Source organism: Xenopus laevis, chromosome 1L (genome assembly GCF_017654675.1).
Source record: "Xenopus laevis strain J_2021 chromosome 1L, Xenopus_laevis_v10.1, whole genome shotgun sequence".
Classification (NCBI taxonomy): domain Eukaryota; kingdom Metazoa; phylum Chordata; class Amphibia; order Anura; family Pipidae; genus Xenopus; species Xenopus laevis.
Genome location: NC_054371.1, coordinates 58,058,897 through 58,077,247, shown reverse-complemented (window position 1 = coordinate 58,077,247; position 18,351 = coordinate 58,058,897). Strand labels below are relative to the sequence as shown.

General features: G+C 37.3%; 1 protein-coding gene across 1 annotated transcript in view; it reads right to left on the bottom strand.

Moving 5' to 3' along the window:
• The window catches only part of dchs2.L (dachsous cadherin-related 2 L homeolog), a 172,107-nt gene that overhangs the window by 42,028 nt on the left and 111,728 nt on the right, over positions 1-18,351 (bottom strand). The window contains exons 4-5 of the mRNA XM_041589424.1: positions 7,485-7,721; positions 2,091-3,098 (exon numbers count right to left, since the gene is read on the bottom strand). Of these exons, the coding sequence (XP_041445358.1) occupies positions 2,091-3,098; positions 7,485-7,721 (1,245 nt within the window). The remainder of the gene's footprint in view (positions 1-2,090; positions 3,099-7,484; positions 7,722-18,351) is intronic.

The window sequence follows — 18,351 nt, the reverse complement described above, 5'->3', positions numbered from 1 at the left end:
GTTTTTACATGTCACACCTTTCTCTATTCAAATCTTTCAGCAACTCAGAAATATCTGCCGTGTGTGAAACAGGAGAGAAATCTTTTACCAGCCAAGGGAAGCACTGATATAAACTTGGACCAATGGGATAAACACAGTGCATTCAGTTACAGTTACATTAAAAAAACAACAAGATGAAAAGCAAGCGAGAAACATAGAAATACAGCAAAAACTGAACAAGCAGAGGAAAGAGAAGCACATCAGATAAAACACACAAAAAAAGCACCAGCAGGGGGCAGCTGCCTCTAATGGTCAATGCGACTATCCCAAGTTGCCAATGATCATCAACAGCTAATAATGAAAGTGAAAATGCAAAATGTTTGACAAGTTTTCTGAGGATATACCTATAATGAATGTTGTTTCTGGTGTTTTTCATTAAATGTACAAATGCATTGTATTCCCGACTGAATCAATGTGGAAGGCATTTGGTTCAAGACTAAGAAGCAATTCTATCCACGACCCAATCCTATTTCCAAGCTTATAGTCCTCCTTAATAAAAAGGTCCCAGAAAACATACATATCAGCTTTATCCCCTCTCTAATCATATAATAATTAAGTTAACAAATGCCTATTAGTGATGGGCGAATTTATTCGCCAGGCGCGAATTCGCGGCGAATTTTCCGGCGAAGCGAAACGGCGCAAATTCGCCCTTCACTAATGCCTATGTATTCAGAACATATAGCAACACTGGGGCCCCGCATGGATCATATAGTTCATAAACACTCCCTTGTTCTACTACTGACTGCCAGTTTATCCAGGAGAACAAGTTTACAATACTGTTAGATTCTGGGAATAACTGTTAAGTACATTATTTTTGTAACTGTAATTATCATTTGTTCAGGAAACGTTTCTCAGCACTGTACATCCATGGGTAAATTCAACCGAAGTAAAAAGAATAAACAATTTGTAGATGTATGTTTTCATTCAGATGCCTCATGGTTTCTACTAACTACACCAGCAGCAAACTTCTACCAACTTTTTTTTTTTTTTACATAACCCAACTTAAGTTCATTTTCAGGTGAACATCACCTTTCATGGCTAGAAGGCACCCCACCATTACTGTTAGCGGGAATAGGATTTGCTGGGATATTCTGAATGTGAAACTGTTGAGATCATATTAGGAAATTATTTCATTCAGATAAGCATTCTAACGTTTATGATTTGGCAATGTATTGTATATTTCCTGGTTCTAACAGGCTGCCTCCAAAAAGGCAATTTATCCCACAAAATGCTGAATGCAACCATCTGACACAGAAACTAAAATCAAATAAAAGCTTCTCTTCTTTTGTCTTTGTTAAAAAGGACTAAACTCCAAAAAAATATTCTTGCTATCATTAAATGGGATCGATTGTGAAAATGAAAATTTAATATAAACTTCATATTGTTGAAATAAGTAACTTTCTAAATATAATCAATTAAAAAATCTGTACCATTTATGAAATAATCAAGTTACTCTTCACTCTCCCCCTCTGAGTAACCTGTCTCTCTCCTTCTGTCTTCATGCAGTAGGTGGAGTCAGTTTTTGATTGACATTTAGGTCTAATACATCCTTTGGGGGGGGTTGCACCTTTAAACTAGGAGCTCACTCTTTAAAAATAACTGGCTCTGATGGAAATCCTGTTTCTCTGTGTGCTGGGTGTTTGCCAGAGTCTGTTACCTTTTGTTTGTGCTGGAGTTGGTTATTTGAGTTATTTTGCTAAGAAAGGGAGCCCCCCTAAAATTCGTATTAGACCTACTTGTCGATCAAAATCTGACCCAGACCTTAGCATGAAGAAAACATGAAGAGTGAAAGTTTGTGGAGAGCGAGATACTGAAGAGTAACTTGATTATTTCTTAAACGGTACAGAATTTTTAATTGATTGTATTTAGAAAATGTCTCATTTCAGTCTGATGAAGCTTATATAAAATTTTCTTGTCGCCTTCAAGTGCGCACCAAGCAAGTAATTACTCATTCTATGGTATGAGACTAATATTCTCTTAAATGAGTTTTACAATCTGATAATAATGAAATAAGTGAGAATATAATAGAAATAAGTCATCCCTTCATTTACCTGTCTTGGAACTAATAAGGAAATCGTTTCCTTCAGACAAGAGGGAATATGATAGATGTCCATTAGTGCCAGAATCTCGGTCAACTGCTTGAATTGAGCCTATCACACCATGGGGGACTGGGCTTTCACTGACAGTGAAAAAATGAGTTGTACGATCAAAAGAAGGAGAGTTATCATTTTCGTCAAGTATTTTCACAATGACAGAAGCTGTTGCAGTTTGCTGGGCTTCATGGTCAATGCTTGTTGCTACCACTTTAAGATTGTGGGTTTTAGACTTTTCATAGTCCACGGTTTGGCGCAAAAAGATCCATCCAGTGCTCTGGTGGATTCCAAATGGAGCTGAATCAATACCTGGGCTTAAGGAATACATTATTTTACATGAAGTACTTTGCTGATGAGTATAGGCTTTCACTTGAAGTACTTGGGAATAAATCGGAAGGGTTTCACTTATTTCTATCTGGTGCACCAAGTTAACAAAGGTCAAAGTATTCACTTGCTCTTTTTGCTCCACAGTAACGATCAATGTAAGAAGAGAACTGAGGACAGGATGGCCATAATCCTCTGCCAATATATGAAGAACATGTTCGCTTCCAGCCGCCAATGAAGAGTTCAAGTACAAAATACCAATGGTAGAGTCAATCATAAAAAGGTCTTGATGTTCACTTGCAATACTGTATGAGACCTGTCCATTGAATCCACTATCAATGTCTGTTGTCTGAGCAATATATAGAGCAGTTCCAGGAGACGTATTTTGGTGCACAGTTATCCTTTCATACTCAGTGGAAAATACTGGTGGGTTATCATTAACATCTGTAATGGTAATGTTGACTTGAGTACTGCTGAAGACAGAAGAGCTGCCCAATTGCGAATGAACCGTGAGCACCGCCAGTTGCAAAGACTCGAAATCCAGCTCCTTTTGTGTTCTGATGATACCAAACTGAGAGTGGATATTAAACATCTGATGCACGTTCCCAGATATTATCCTGTACGAAATTGGCTCCAGTGAATCTGTAAAGTAAGATTCACACAGGTAAAGTGAATAACATACAGGAATTCAGAAATACTTATTTTTATTATTATTATTATTATTATTATTATTAATAATAATATAATTTTAAAATTATTTATTAAATGTGGAGAATCTGTGAATGGACTTTGCCAGACTGGACCGGGGGGGGGTTACTATTTTTTTTAAAGGTGAAGGAAAGGCTTGCAGCACTTGGGGGTGCCAAATGTTAGGCACCCCCAAGTGATTGTAGTTACTTACCTGAAAACCTGGGCCTATCAGCAGAAAACTGCACCGGCTGGGGTTATACCAGTGAGGACCACGGAGCGATCTTCTTCTGTCTTCCTCCTTCTTCACGCAGCTGCGCATGCACAATACAACGAAAATCCGAACCTTAACTGAAAAGTCGGCTATTTCGTTCAACTGCGCATGCGTTTACCCCGGTATATTTGAGAAAAGAAGACGTTGGAAGTGGATCGTTCCGTGGTGCTCAGTGGTGCTCAGTGGTATAACCCCCGGGCTGGTGCAGTTTTCTGCTGATCAGACTACAATCACTACAGTCACTTGGGGGTGCCTAACATTTGGCACCCCCAAGTGCTGTAAGCCTTTCCTTCTCCTTTATGCATTTTTAAAACTAGGGATAAGAAGACTTCAGTGCATTCACCAATTCAGATTAGTGATGTGAAGGTTTACATGAAACAAGTTGTGACCCACGGGTTGGCCACCAGTTGGGTGGGTGCAGGTCGAAATTTGGCCAACCATTGCTGGTTAGGGTTGGGTGAGGTTCAGACTGGGTAATTACATTCCTCCTTGATCTCAAAGATTCACTGTCTTGGAACCAGAGGGAGCACAGAAGAAGCGTACAGAGCAAGAAGACGTGGGTACGGGTTGGGAGTGGGTCCTACAATGGCAACATTTTGCAAGTGGTTTAGGGTCATGTGTGGGCTGAGCTTTTTCTGACCCATATATCACTACTCCAAATGTTGCAATACTAAAATTCACAACACTCCTTCTTCAAGTGAGCTGTTGGGGAATTTTTGGAAGGTGCATTTCCGATACATAATACACCAATGATTAACTTATTTTGCTTTATATTAGTGTTTCCTTTTTATATAGCGTTTAAAAGTATTTTACAGGGCAATTTCCACCTTGAACAATCCTTGTAAAACACAAACATCAGGCGACCCTCAATTAACTTCATTAGTGATGACTGGCCTAATGAGCCCTATGCAGCTTTATACCAATTGGATAAGCAGCGTGGGTGTACCAGTGTGCCCTTGTTTTGTTTCTATTTATTTAAAACAATGTGAAAAATCATTTTGCTTGTGTCATTGTAATAGGAAATGGATGCATGATAAATACAGGTTTGGTAACTCTGACATAAGGCTAGAATGGACGGCGCTATGTTAGAAAGGTAACACACTTAACTTAAACCATATGCTATCCTGGAAACAGTCACTATACCAAAAAATATTTTTTCTTCTGAATTGGAATTAATACAGGATACAGCATATAACATGAAGTCCCTGCTAGAGTATTTCACTAATAGCCCAACTTAAATGGTCACACCTGCAATAATATCAGACCAAGCTTCCTATGTTTCTAGGCCATAGCCCTGGAAAGATTATTGTATAGAAATAATAACATAACAGAAAGGTTACTGGAGATAAGGAAGATTGGGGGAAACAAGTCTGAGAATACTGAAGGTATAGGCAAGACTGGGACTGAAAACAGAGCTGGTAAACCCATCCTAGAGAATGGAGCTAAAGGGTAAAAGGGAAACTAATTTTCACCTCCCTATGTTTCTTTCAGATAAAATATATATATATATTTTTAAAACCATTAGGAGGGGGTGCAATGAGGCTGTGACCACAAAACATATATAGACAAATACAAGAATCCTCTGCACTCAACCCATTTTTACTACAAACGTGATCGTGCACCTCTGACTTCGTCATTGACTGAGTGCGGGCACTGCCGGATACTATATATATATATATATGTATATATATATATATATATATATATATATATATATATATATATATATATATATATATATATATATATATATATATATATATAGTGAATCAATAGTGAAGGGCCTTTAAAATTCTCTTTTTATTTAAAATAATGAATATAATTTACCAGAAATAACACTTCTTAGTTTCCTAATATTAATCCATTACATAAAGTCCAAAACGACCGCAACAAACACTAAACGCCCCAATCTGCACTGGTCAAAGAAATATCCCACATTCCCCAAAATGTCACCCATTTTTGGTAAGCCCTTCCCCATTTGGGCTCAGTAATTTGGGACTAAATTAAGACTGTAGAGGTTTTATGACATTTAGAAGCAATTGTGTTTACTTTCTTTCTGTAAATCTACTGAAGGACACAACCACTCAGTTCAAAGACAGGTCTGATAACAAAGAACAATGGTTTATACTCAGCCACATATCACAGTGTGCATGCAGGGGGAAGACTCTTGAGTTCTGACAGAGCATGAAACATTTTAAATATATACTTGTGAATTGTGCCAGGTGTGATTTCACATTGCATTGACCTTTTAGCAGCAGACGGAGAATGCCTTGGGAGAGTGTCACTATATAAACCTTATAGAATACTATCTGCTCTAAGCTTGGAAGTGGTTATTGATGAGAATGGACAAACGAAGAAAAAAAGGAGATGCCATTCTCTATAACTGCATTTTTTCTAATAACTCAATGCTTTGCTATACATATTTTAAACATAAGTTAAACAGCTGCAATGTAAAATAAAGGAAGAGAATAAATATTAAATGGTGACCTGGCAAGGACTATCTGACTAAAACCAGATGCAGTATCCAAGTGCAATATTTTTACCCACAATGCAGTGGTTTTTTTCTCAGAATTGCAACATTTTTGCAGTCATATCCTGATGTCCCCCATCACAATTGGCCCCTGTCTGTCAAAACCAAACAATTGCAAGTAACAAAGTAGAAGTGTGTGATTATTTTGCTGCAAATCTGGTGCACCTATAGAATCAGACCACTGTTCAGGGAGACGGCAGCTGCATGGTTCTCGCTGATCTACAGGTACACTTGTGCATAATTCATCAGAAGAAGCAGTGCAGATGCAATGGCAAATATGTGGAAATACAATGAGCAGTGATGTACACAAATAAATTGCATTAATACAAGCAACATTTACATCCATTTTAGCATGACTGCACGTGCAGTTGTTATTGACCACTGCAACAGCCTAATGACCTGGGTGCCCAAGGTAAACAATTGTGCAATTTAGCTATTGCTGTATAGCTATTATGTTTTTGTTTTTGTTGAGTTCAGAAAGTATTTTGATAAACTGTAGTAAACATATAAAGGAACGTTATGGGGGTCATTTGTATTTTGCTGGGGTGCAAGTGCTAAAGCACTAATGGAAGCAAGAGTATGAGTCTAACAAGCATTTATTCCATGGGGAAAGCTGCACTTTCTTTGGTGGAATTGTACATAAAGTGAGGAGCAGAGTGCAGCGTCAGGAGACATCACACTTAATTTATGTGCAAAGCTTTAATGGTGTAAGTAGACATTTCAGTCCTGCACAGAGGACCTTTATCAAAACATCACAAACAGTTCCCCAAACCAACTGAAATAGTCTATAGTCTATTTCAATTGGTTTTGGGAACTGCTTGCATTGTCTTGATAAAGGTCCTCTGTGCAGGAACAAAACGTCAACACCATTAAAGCTTTGCACATAAATTAAGTCCCATAAGTGCTCCGTATTCTTTATGCTGATATACAGCATAATATATATATATATATATATATATATATAAATATAAGTACTAATAACAAAGTACTGTATTCACAGGGCTTCCAAAAAGTACAGTATATATTTTATTTGAATTAGCCCAATGTTTTGGCCAGCAACAGTGACCTTGTTTGGCCCTGAGGAAGGCCATTGTTGCTGACTGAAACACTGGGCTAAGCCAAATAAAATATACACTTTTCAAGTCCTGGCAGTGCAGTACTTGTTCAGCATATACTAATTTACTGGCACCCAGGCACTTGGCTTTTGGAAGAAGTGCTCCAGACAGTGTGAGTGAGTGAGAGACAGAGAGACAGGGTGTATTATCCATAAGGTTAAGAAATACGACAATGCTATTTCTCAAAGTTTCCTATTTAAACAATTTCTAATTTTGTCTTTTGAAAAATATAGATTTTATACCTGTGTTTTGTTTTTTGATCTTTTGTTTTGTTCAGTATAAAAATAAAAAACGTGTTTTATTTAGCACAGCCTTTCTATATATCTAATTTTTATTTTTACACTGAACTATTCCTTTAAATGGAAGTTGTAAAACTACATTGTAAAGCAGGGTTTATCTAGACAAGCTTCAGTGATACTTACTTAAAGGTTCTCTAGCTTTGACTGTACCAACAGCACTACCTGTCGGCACATCTTCTGCAATCACAAATGTGTATCGGGACTTTTCAAATATTGCAGGAGCCGTGGCAGTTTTCAGGATGTTCATGGTGACGGCAGCATTCACAGCCGAAATAAGACCACCCTTGTCCCGAGCAGCTACAGACAAGGACACCCAGGAATCTTCCAACTGGCTAAGCACAGAGATCAGATAGATAATTCCTAGACATTAAATAAAACAAATACTTGTTATGCTCTGTGTGACTGTATATGAGAAATACAATAGTTGTGAAACAGGATATAGTTCTTTGTTTTACAAAGGAGAATAAATCAGCTTGAATTGCAGAGGAAATAGTTATTTAATGGCAAATGTACTACAGGTATGGGACCTGTTATCCAGAATGCTTGGGACCTGGGGTCTTTCGGAAAACAAATCATAATTTGGATCTTCGTGCCCTAAGTCTACTAGCAAATCAGATAAACATTAAATAAACCCAATAGGCTGGTTTTATTTCCAATAAGGATTAATTATATCTTAGTTTGGATCAAGTACAAGCTACTATATAATTATTACAGAGAAAAAGGAAATCACTTTTAAAAATTTGGATTATTTGGCTAAAATGGAGTGTATGGAAGACAAACTTTCCGTAATTCGGAGCTTTCTGGATAACGGGTTTGTGGATAACAGATCCTATATCTGTACACATATAACTGTGGAACTATTGCTTGGATGTAGCAGGTCACATAACATGTTAACATAAGAATTGAAGCTGAAAAAATATAGAGGAACATCAAGTTGTACCCTTACAAATGAACACCATATATAAAAATATACTGTACATTTACAACCAAAGTGGCACCATCCTGCATGGAACTTTTTTGACACAATTTAGTATCATCGAAATAGATCCAGTACTTGCAATAACACATGATAAGCTGAAGTGTATATCATTTAAAATAAATGTATTATGCATTCAGAAACGAAAGGTGGTGAATTGAGAAGTAGGTTTTTGGTATGCATAATAGAAATATGTGAAACATCTCCCACAATAAGCAATTATTTTGCCCTGTAACATATAAGATAACACTCCCATTTTCAACTCATTTTAAAATGTAGTTTAAGTCTCATCCCAAATTAAGAAAAGTACAGTACAGGTTACAAGGCCAGTAGGCCTACACTCTCTCAGCTACATAAATCATTGGTTTCTCTGACATCATGCTGGCTATTACAATAGCTGTCTTAAATCATATGTTTATTTAGAACAAAGAATTATTTTATGTTAAAGAACGTTTATCAGTGCTGACAATAATGAAAAAAGATATATTGGGGATAATGTTACACCGGCAGTTATTTATAGTCACGAAGGATTTTCATGGCTGTGGTAAAAGGAATTTAAAGCATTTGCTAATATCCTTATTAAATTTACAGCTGCTGAGAATATTATAAATGTGCTCAATTACACTAGAATATTGCCAAGGGAGCAACTGAGGCTTTATTGTTACACCTCAATGTTATACAATGATTATAGATATATTTAGATACTTTCTGTATACATTTTTAATGGCATCTTATTTAAATCTTGTATATTATAAATTTATGGTGCTAAAATGGGGCAGGACACATATATTGATGCGCAAGAAAAGGCTACTTACATGGGAACCACCTAGTTAACTTTTGGTATGATGTAGTGGCTGTTTCAGGAATCTGGTTGCTAGGGTTCAAATAACCCTAGCAACAATGCACTGATTTCAATAAGACACTGGAATGTAAATAGGAGAGGGCCTGAATAGAAAGATGAACAATAAAAAGTAGCAATAACAATCAATATGTAGCTTTCCTGAGCATTTGCTTTTTTGGATGGGGTCAGTGACCCCCATTTGTAAGTTGGAAAGAGTTAGAAGAAGGCAACTAATTAAAAAATTCTAAAAAAATAAATAATGAAGACCAACTGAAATGTTGCTTAGAATTGACCATTCTATCAAATACTAAAAGTTAACTTAAAGATGAACCACCCACAGGGAAGAGACACTTGACAAAGAGATCTGCAATAATTTATATGAATGCCTAGAATGTTTCAAATAAGTATTTGAGGAATTTAAGGAATTTGTTTGAATTGCTAAAGTGAGGGAAAATGTACAGATTCTAATAACATAGATCATACCGCAATAAGCTCTATGTATCAATTAATAAAACATATACAGATATGGGACCGGTTATCCAGACTGCTTGGGACCTGGGGTTTTCCAGATAATGAAAATTTTCATAATTTGGATCTTCATACCTTAAATCTACAAATATAAGATTTATACATGAATTAAACCCAGTAGGATTGTTGTGTCTTCAATAAGGATTATTGCGTACTGTCGCGGCTGGTACAATTGGGCCCATAGGGGGGCGGGGGCCTGGGGGAGGTGTGTGCGGCTGGTGCAATTGGGCTTGTGGAATTGGTGGTGTGTGTGCGCCCCTGCTGTGGTAGGCTCGGACCCCCCAGTCCGACACTGGCCCTAGTACATGTCTGTATGTCATTTTATAGACACTATTCTCGATCTGGTGATTGTAAACAAGCCCTAAGGCTCCAATCATAACTTCATTTTAGTTTTCTGCCCAGTAGATACTAACCAGCTTTGATTTTTAGTAGTGAGCCCTAGCATGAAAATCCATGCTGTATTATGTTTGACTCACGAGTACTCGTAAATTCAATATTAATAGATTTCCTGTCATTTAAAAAAAAATAATAATTGACCCGCAACAAATAACTATTACTGTATCCTCAAAAGCAATGCAACACAACAGCAAATGCCATTGTTCACTTACATCTTTCCATGAATGGACTCAGAATTTGCTTTCTGCAAGTTAGTTTGTACCCTTTTAAAATAATACAGTAAATTTGTATACAAACTGAAAACCTATCAAAGTCTCCTACATAGTGTATAGTGGCATGTTCACATCAATATTTTAATAAAATAAAATACAATATGGAACAATTCTAGCCTAAATACCTTGATCCATAAAATGCAATACAATAATTACGTCTTTCAGGAGAACAAAACCCTTCATCATAATTTTGGCTGTCTGCAGAGGCCTCATTCCCTCTTCTTGAGCTACACCATTAGGGACCCCCTAATCTTCTCCTTTTGCTTTAACAAGCTTTAAAAACAGAGTAGAGTAGCGGGTGGGCAGGAACAATCTTCATTTTCATTTTCTCTTGTCCAAAATCGCTTTAACTGCACATACTCTTGTTGGAAGATCAAAAAGAAAAAGTCGATGGACATGGCAGCCACAAACTCTGCTACACTATTCTGCTTTTTAGTGGGTCCACAGTAGTGCAGTTTGAGATGAGACAGGGAGGGCTCTGAGGGGGCCAATCTTTTAAGAAAGTTTTCATTCTCTTTAAAAAAACAGGGATGTTTCCAGGGTTGTGTCTATACTACAGATTTTACAAGTAGAGAAAAAAATGAAGTTTGTGAATTAGAACTCCTTAGACGACCCTTGACAAAACTTTTTCAAAGTATAACATATAAACAAATCAATGTTTAGTTTCAGAAACATCTGTTTTTCTAGCTAACAAAGATACATATTGTGTACGTAAGGTTCTCTCAGTCACTCTAAATGATTTGCTTGAAATAGATAATCTGGATAAAATTAAATTAAACATAATACAAAATACTGAGGCTTTGATTAACTTTTTTTTTTTTTTTAATTTTGCTAAATTGCCAGCAGCGTTTAAGTACCTTTGCAGTGTTTCTTCATCCATGTTAATTAAGGTGTTTACTTCTTATGGTTTTTCAATCAGACGTAAACATGGATGCAAAATTGAGCTGCTAATTCAACAATCAGCATTCTACCATAAATTATGTCAAGTGATGGAACAGAAAAGGATCCACCGAACCACTCTGAGCCACTTGCTATTTATTCTGTAACAGCCGGAACGAATTTACTATGTGATAACTTTAATTTCACCATCTTTTATCAGTTCCATACATACTCTTTAACTGCTTGAATACTGAGAATTGTAGAACCTATGGGCTGGCTGTTTAAGGAGAAGAAAAGGCCTTTTAATTTGGGGGTGGCAAAAGTTAGGCGCCCCCAAGTGATTGCATGTACTTACTTGAAACTCCATACTGGTGCACCTATTAGGAGAAAACTGCAATGGTCCGGGGGTTCTTCCAGCAAGCAACACTGAGAGATGGTCTTCTGACTTATTCTTTAAATTTCCCAGGGCAGACACATGCGCAAATAGCTGACTTTTTCAGCTTTTCACTCTACTGCGCATGGGTACCCCCCGAGAAAAAAGAAGAAAAAAGAAGAAAAAAGAAGACGATCGCTCTGTGATGCTTGCTGGAAGAATCCCAGGCTGGTGCAGTTTTTGTCCTAATAGGTGCACCGGCCTGGGGTTTCAGGTAGGTATATATTCACTTGGTGGCTAACTTTTGTCTGTTAAAAGACCTTTATGCTCAGGATCTAGGATTTCCCGTATAAGGGAATATATAATTTGGATATTCATATGCTAAAAAATAATCTAAACATTAAATAAACCCAATAGGTTTGTTGTGCCACCAATATGGACTAATTATATATTAGAAGAGATCAAGTACAAGGTACTGTTTTATTATTACAGAGAAAAATGAAATCATTTAAAAATTTGCTTCTAATGGGGTCTATGGGAGATGACCTCCCTATAATTCAGAGCTTTCTGGATAATGGGTTTCCAGATGATGGGTCCTATACTGTACTTAATAGCCAGCAGAGAAGGGTTAAACTGAAATGGAGAGTAATATGCCAGCAAAAACTGGCCCAAGTCTACAGGCTTATTAGTACCTTTGATGAATTAATGAAAGGCAGCATGTGTTTTGGCACAGTGGGTTGCAACCAATAAAGCCAGTGTTTCTATCTTCTAATGTCTTCATTTGGTTCCAATTAAATATATTATACTTTTGCATAATGGAAAAACAAGTAAGATCTGAGGCTAACATGTCTGCGTTAAGTTGAATTTCAAAACATATCAACTGCAAATATTTAGCACTCAACTATTTGAATGCATTGCGGCTCTGCCAAGCTATATGTATTATATGATGCCAATAAAAAGGTTTGAGAAGTCTCAGATGTGGTTTAATACAATACAAGTAAAGCACGGGAACAAATTTATTTTGTTCTTGTAAAATAACTTTCTCATGGTTACAGGTTTAGATAAGCGGCAAAAATTGAAGAGCTTTAATAAACCTCAGTGACCTGCTACTGTTTTAATGTTTCTATTGCTGGAGGAGGGTGGATAACCTTACAATGCCTTTTATTGTCTCCTGCATGAAGCCGAGCGCATTGTGAGCAACTTGGCCTCTGGACTGCAGGGGGAAGGAGGACACTTAACAATACACCTTGATACAAATGGAAGACAAGGACCTGCTCACAAATGGATGCAGTAGTAGCATGGCTAAGCATTTCAGGCACTGCCATATATTTATACTAAAGCCTCTGATAAAGTTTCCCATTAAAGACAGGATGATAGAAGTCATTAAAGGACATGTAAACCCTACATTATACTAACATATATATAAGTTGGGCACATCTCCCCCACCCAAATGCCATCATATGTACTGCATACATCCCCTTCCCCTCTGTTCATCAGCACCATCACATATTCCTAAAACAAATAGCAGCTTTCACCCGGCAGCCATTTTCCCCCTGGCCCATCATTTGTGAAATTGACATCTGCAAATAGCACTAGTACATTGTAAAGTTCATGCAATGAAGAATGCAGGCTTACACAGGCACAACATACTTTGATAAAAAGTCCTGCTTGGATTGAGAACTGTAATGGTTAAGCTGAGCTCAGCTAGAGTTACTATGGGAACCATCAATGCCATCTCTTCATTGGTTGCTAGTCTGGAGGGTGTGTTAAGCAACCATAGTTGAGAAGAACTGAGCATGCTCAGTAGCCAACAGCAAAGGGAATTCTTGAGTGAGGGTCTGAGAGGGTTAGAGGAGGAGAAGGAATCCTAATTGATGCTGCAGCCTGACTATAACCTTTAAACAACCTTTTAATAACCAGAGTGGTAGGTATTTAAAGATTTCAAAGAGGCTGTTTACTGATTACATTTTTTTGTGGCAAGTTTACATCTTTAAGAGGACCCTGTATTTGAAGTTTGGGTATAAAGGAACCCTGTAGTTAACATTTCCCTAAGGCTACATAGACACGCCTATTGCAGGCAAAGAGCATCAAGGAGATTCTTGTTGCCCAGACAAGTCACTTCCATGACAGGGTCAACTCTCTACATCTGCCGACATATTCACAGATGGGCCCAAAAATTTGCACTAAATACCAGAGGCAGAAAGTGGTGTGCCTGATATCACTGGTGAATAAGAATGGAGCTCAGTGTACTGCCATGTATTGTGGCATGTTGCACCTTTCTCCTCCTTAATAAATTCTAATTTAAAGGATTTTATTGTCCTAGGAGTCTGGTTGATTATAAATAAATATAATTACCACATCTATTGGTACTATCCCTAGTCCTTTTCAATATTTTTAACAATTAAGACAAATTGCAGTTGAATCTTTTTTTTTTCCGGTTTCTTTTTAGCTATTCCACTCCCATGTATGTTTCCAAAACAATGGCCTGCCAGACAGATAGACAAGGCATGGGGCCATTGACTGAGCAAACTTTGAAAGGAAACAGCACATTGGATGACGTGATTGACATGAGCGAACAACTACAAAGATTCGCCTAATGTGGCTTTGCTAAACATAACAGAAAACTACAACTACATTAGAAAAAATGTTTTCCTGATATGGGCAAATAGATCTATAAATATTGCTGCTTTGACATCACAAGCACAATTTATTTATATCATCCTACGGCTGTGCACTGCAGGCAAAAACTGTCTGCTTTAGCAAAAATTTTAAGCCTCAGTAGCCTAAAAGTACTGGCCCCCAAGTGTTTTTTTCCTAATTATACCAAAATATAAAAAGAACAGCTCATCTCACCTCTGCAACATTTTTTGTGTTCCTTTTTTTCCTGCTGTATATTTTATAGAATGATTACATTATTTTTTTTTAAACAAAATAGTTTTTTAGTATTGCAATAGTGACTATTACAATGCAGGCAAAATAATAGGTTTCATGGATTTGTATTCTTTAATGGTAAAGTTTAAAGTGTTAATGCCCAAAAATTTAGCCTGTAGTACCGGGATATTTTGATAGTACAGGTATGAGACCTGTTATCCAGAATGCTTGGGACCTGGGATTTTCCAGATAATGGATCTTTCCATAATTTGGATTCTCATACTTAGGGGCCGATTCATCAAGCTCGAGTGAAGTATTCGAATTAAAAAACTTCGATTTTCGAGTGGTTTTTTGTGCTCCTCGACTATCGTATTGGCGTAAATTCGCCTGAGTAGAATGATTCGAATAGATCAAGCGCAAAAACGCTGTGACTATTCGCCATTCGATAGTCGAAGTACTGGATCGAGCGCAAAAACGCTGCGAATATTCGCCCATTCGATAATCGAAGTACTGTCTCTTTTAAAAATACTTCGACTGCCTACTTCGGCACCTAAAACCTACCGAATTGCTTTAAAAGCCTATGGGAAAGTCCCATAGACTTGTTTTCCAAGTTTTTGATTGAATAAAAAGGCATTCGATCGAACGAAAATCCTTCGAGCGAATATTCGATCGGGCGCCTTTTCGCCTGGCGAATATTCGCCAATTTGACTATTCGCCAGCGCGTAAATTTGCCCGAATTGCCTATTCGATTCTATTCGATTCTATTCCCCAGTCGAATTTCGAGGGATTTAACCCCTCGAAATTCGACCATTGATACATCTGCCCCTTAAAGTCTACTAGAAAATCACTTAAACATTAAACAAACCCAATAGGCTGGTTTTGCTTCCAATAAGGATTAATTACATCTTAGTTATGATAAAGTACAATGTACTGTTTTATTATTACAGATAAAAATTAAATCATTATTAAAAATCTGGATAAAATGGAGTCCATGGGAGACGGCCTTTCTGTAATTTGGAGCTTTCTGGATAATGGGTTTCTAGATAACAGATGCCATACCTGTACGTGTGTATCGCTCATCTGGAAACAAAATAGGGCTTTTTACCAATGAAGGGAAAGTGCAGAGTGCAACAGGCATATGCCACCATGTTTTTTTGTCCACAATGCAACTTGCCTTTGGAGTTACTTCTATAATCATTAGGTACAACTTGTTGTTCCTCTAGTTTCTGACAGCAAATAACTCCTAGCAGATGCTTGTATGCCTGTTGTGTAAGAGGCAGGCTTGTGTGAAACCCTTTGGTTCTGAATGGCGGCAGTTGTTGCGTATGCAATGTATTGCCTAGCAATGCATAATTCACATACAATAACTAAAAACCTGGAATTGTAAAGACTTATACCAAAGATTTTATCATCTGAGACAGGTAGGGGATTAAGGCCAGTTCCCTTTTGCCACTGAGTGCTGTGCTTGTGCCCTGTGTTTTTCTATCAAAAGCAAGGCAGAAAGAGCAATTTGCACTGTGTAAGAGATACGTACACGTCTTTTAGTTTACTGAGTTCTAAAGGCTTGAAATATATTTAATATACTATTTTTATTGGTTATATTTAAAATAGCCTTACAAAAATTCATACAGAAAGATCAGTAACTAGTACACAATGTAAACTTAGTGCACCATTCCCTCAACAGTGCAGAATGGTAGGACTGTGCATATCAAATCCTTCTCTTCAGTTTTCTTCTCCTAAATGATAGCATGGACCCTTACACTCAGTTAACTTAGCTCATAACCACATAACAAAACAACAGTTTGCAAATGCAAGAGCATTAAAATGTGCAAAAATGCACATACATAGGGCCCATGCGCTTGTAATACCTGGACAATGTCTGTTGCAGTCTACATTCTTCACTGGATTAGAAGTCTGGCCCATGGTGCAGATCACAAGGCACATGGACATAAGGTAGCCCTGTATATAATGCCTGACATAGGCAGCCAGAAAATACAGCGATCCAAAATAATTTGCGCCCACTGATGCTCCCTAGCTTGCACATCAGAATGACCCCTATGTATTGCCACTAGTGATGGGCGAATTTATTTGGCAGGAGCGAATTTGCGCGATTCGCCGTCAGCGAATAAATTTGCGAAACGCCCGCGAAAATTTGCCCGAAAAAATTTGCCGGCGTCAAAAAATTTTTTCCCCAACATCAAAAAAAACAGACACCAGGGTCAAAAACGGCTGCCGGCGTAAAAAAACGGCAGCCAGCATCAAAAACGAGACGCCGGGGGCCGTTTCGCGAATTTTTCGCCATTTTGTGCGAAATTCGCAAATTTTCCGGCGAAGAGGCGCAAATTCGCCCATCACTAATTGCCACCAGAATATGCCCCACATGAATACAGCATTTTGAGTGGTGCCTGCAATGCTGTATTCATTGTCCATTCTGGAGTGCAGACACCACCACTTATGGGTACTAAGTGCAGGGCAGGATACAAAGTGCAGTTTATGCTAAATTTTCACTTCATACCCTGCCCTGTACTTTATAAATGAACCATTATATGTGTGTATGTGTGTGATTTAGTCTTTTTAGCGTAGTCTCTTTCTTTTTGCACTGTGAGTTTTATGTGGGTCTTTTTTTCATTTTTCTTTTTTATACAGTTAACACCCATATGAGATCAATTAAATATAAAATACCAATGTTATTCAGTTCATCAGATTTGCAATAAACAATTCACAATTTCCTAACAAGTCACTGCATAAATGTATTGTGCAATCTCTAGCACGTTATGTATAAACACTTGTGTGTGTGTGTGTGAGAATAGACTTGGAAGGAGACTGCTGGACAAACTAGAAAAATGTTAATGATGTTCTATTCTCTTTAAGTCAATATGTTACTTATTTGTAAGAATGCCATTCACCTTCCCTGGAATACAGTTAAAAAATGTGCTTGTACAATGCAGACTTACAAATATAATTGTAAATATTAATTCAAACCTCATAACCTTCAAAATCTAAGTTTGTTCCCTTCTAAAATAAGTTTCTAAATTGGCGGGTATTTATTATTATCTTGGAACATAAACGGCAACGGGAAGAAAATGAAATAAACAAAAATACTACATTTTCCCAATTTAACTTAAAGTTAACTTAACAGACTGCAAAGGAGCCCTGTACTTACCACCTGCCTGTTCAAAATGGTGCCCTTGTCAGCCTACTTAAACTTCAATTAATAGTTGAATATATCCTATCATGCAGTCACTACCATTATGGGTAAAAATACACAGCTGTGATTACATCTTTGCACCTTTCTTATCAATTCTCCTTGGTTAACATGGCCACCCCTGTTGTGTCCTACCAGCTCTTCTTGTCTCCAAACACTGATGTTCCTCTTTAAAACATATGCGTGACTTAGAAGAAATCAAATGTTTTGCAAAGAGACACAATAAGTAAAGAATGTGGCACAATTCATAAAGTCTGCATGTGGGACATCTGTTTTAGAACAACTCTGACAGTGAAGAACTGAAACCTTGTGAATAATTAGCGGGAGCTATACTTAGCCATGCCGAGGATGACTTATAACAGTATAAAGGGATTTTAATGATTAAATGATCACAATGACAGTATTGGGGAGTGGAAAAAAAGAAAAACAGTAGTATTTCCAAGAATTTGCATGTACAAATCAGTTTTAAGGATTAAATATACCCTTTTCCTCCATTGGGATTCCAATCAATTAAAGGAAAACTATACCCCCAAAATGAATACTTAAACAACAGATAGTTTATATCAAATTGAATGACATATTAAAGAATCTTACCAAACTGGAATATATATTTACATAAATATTGCCCTTTTACATCTCTTGCCTTGAA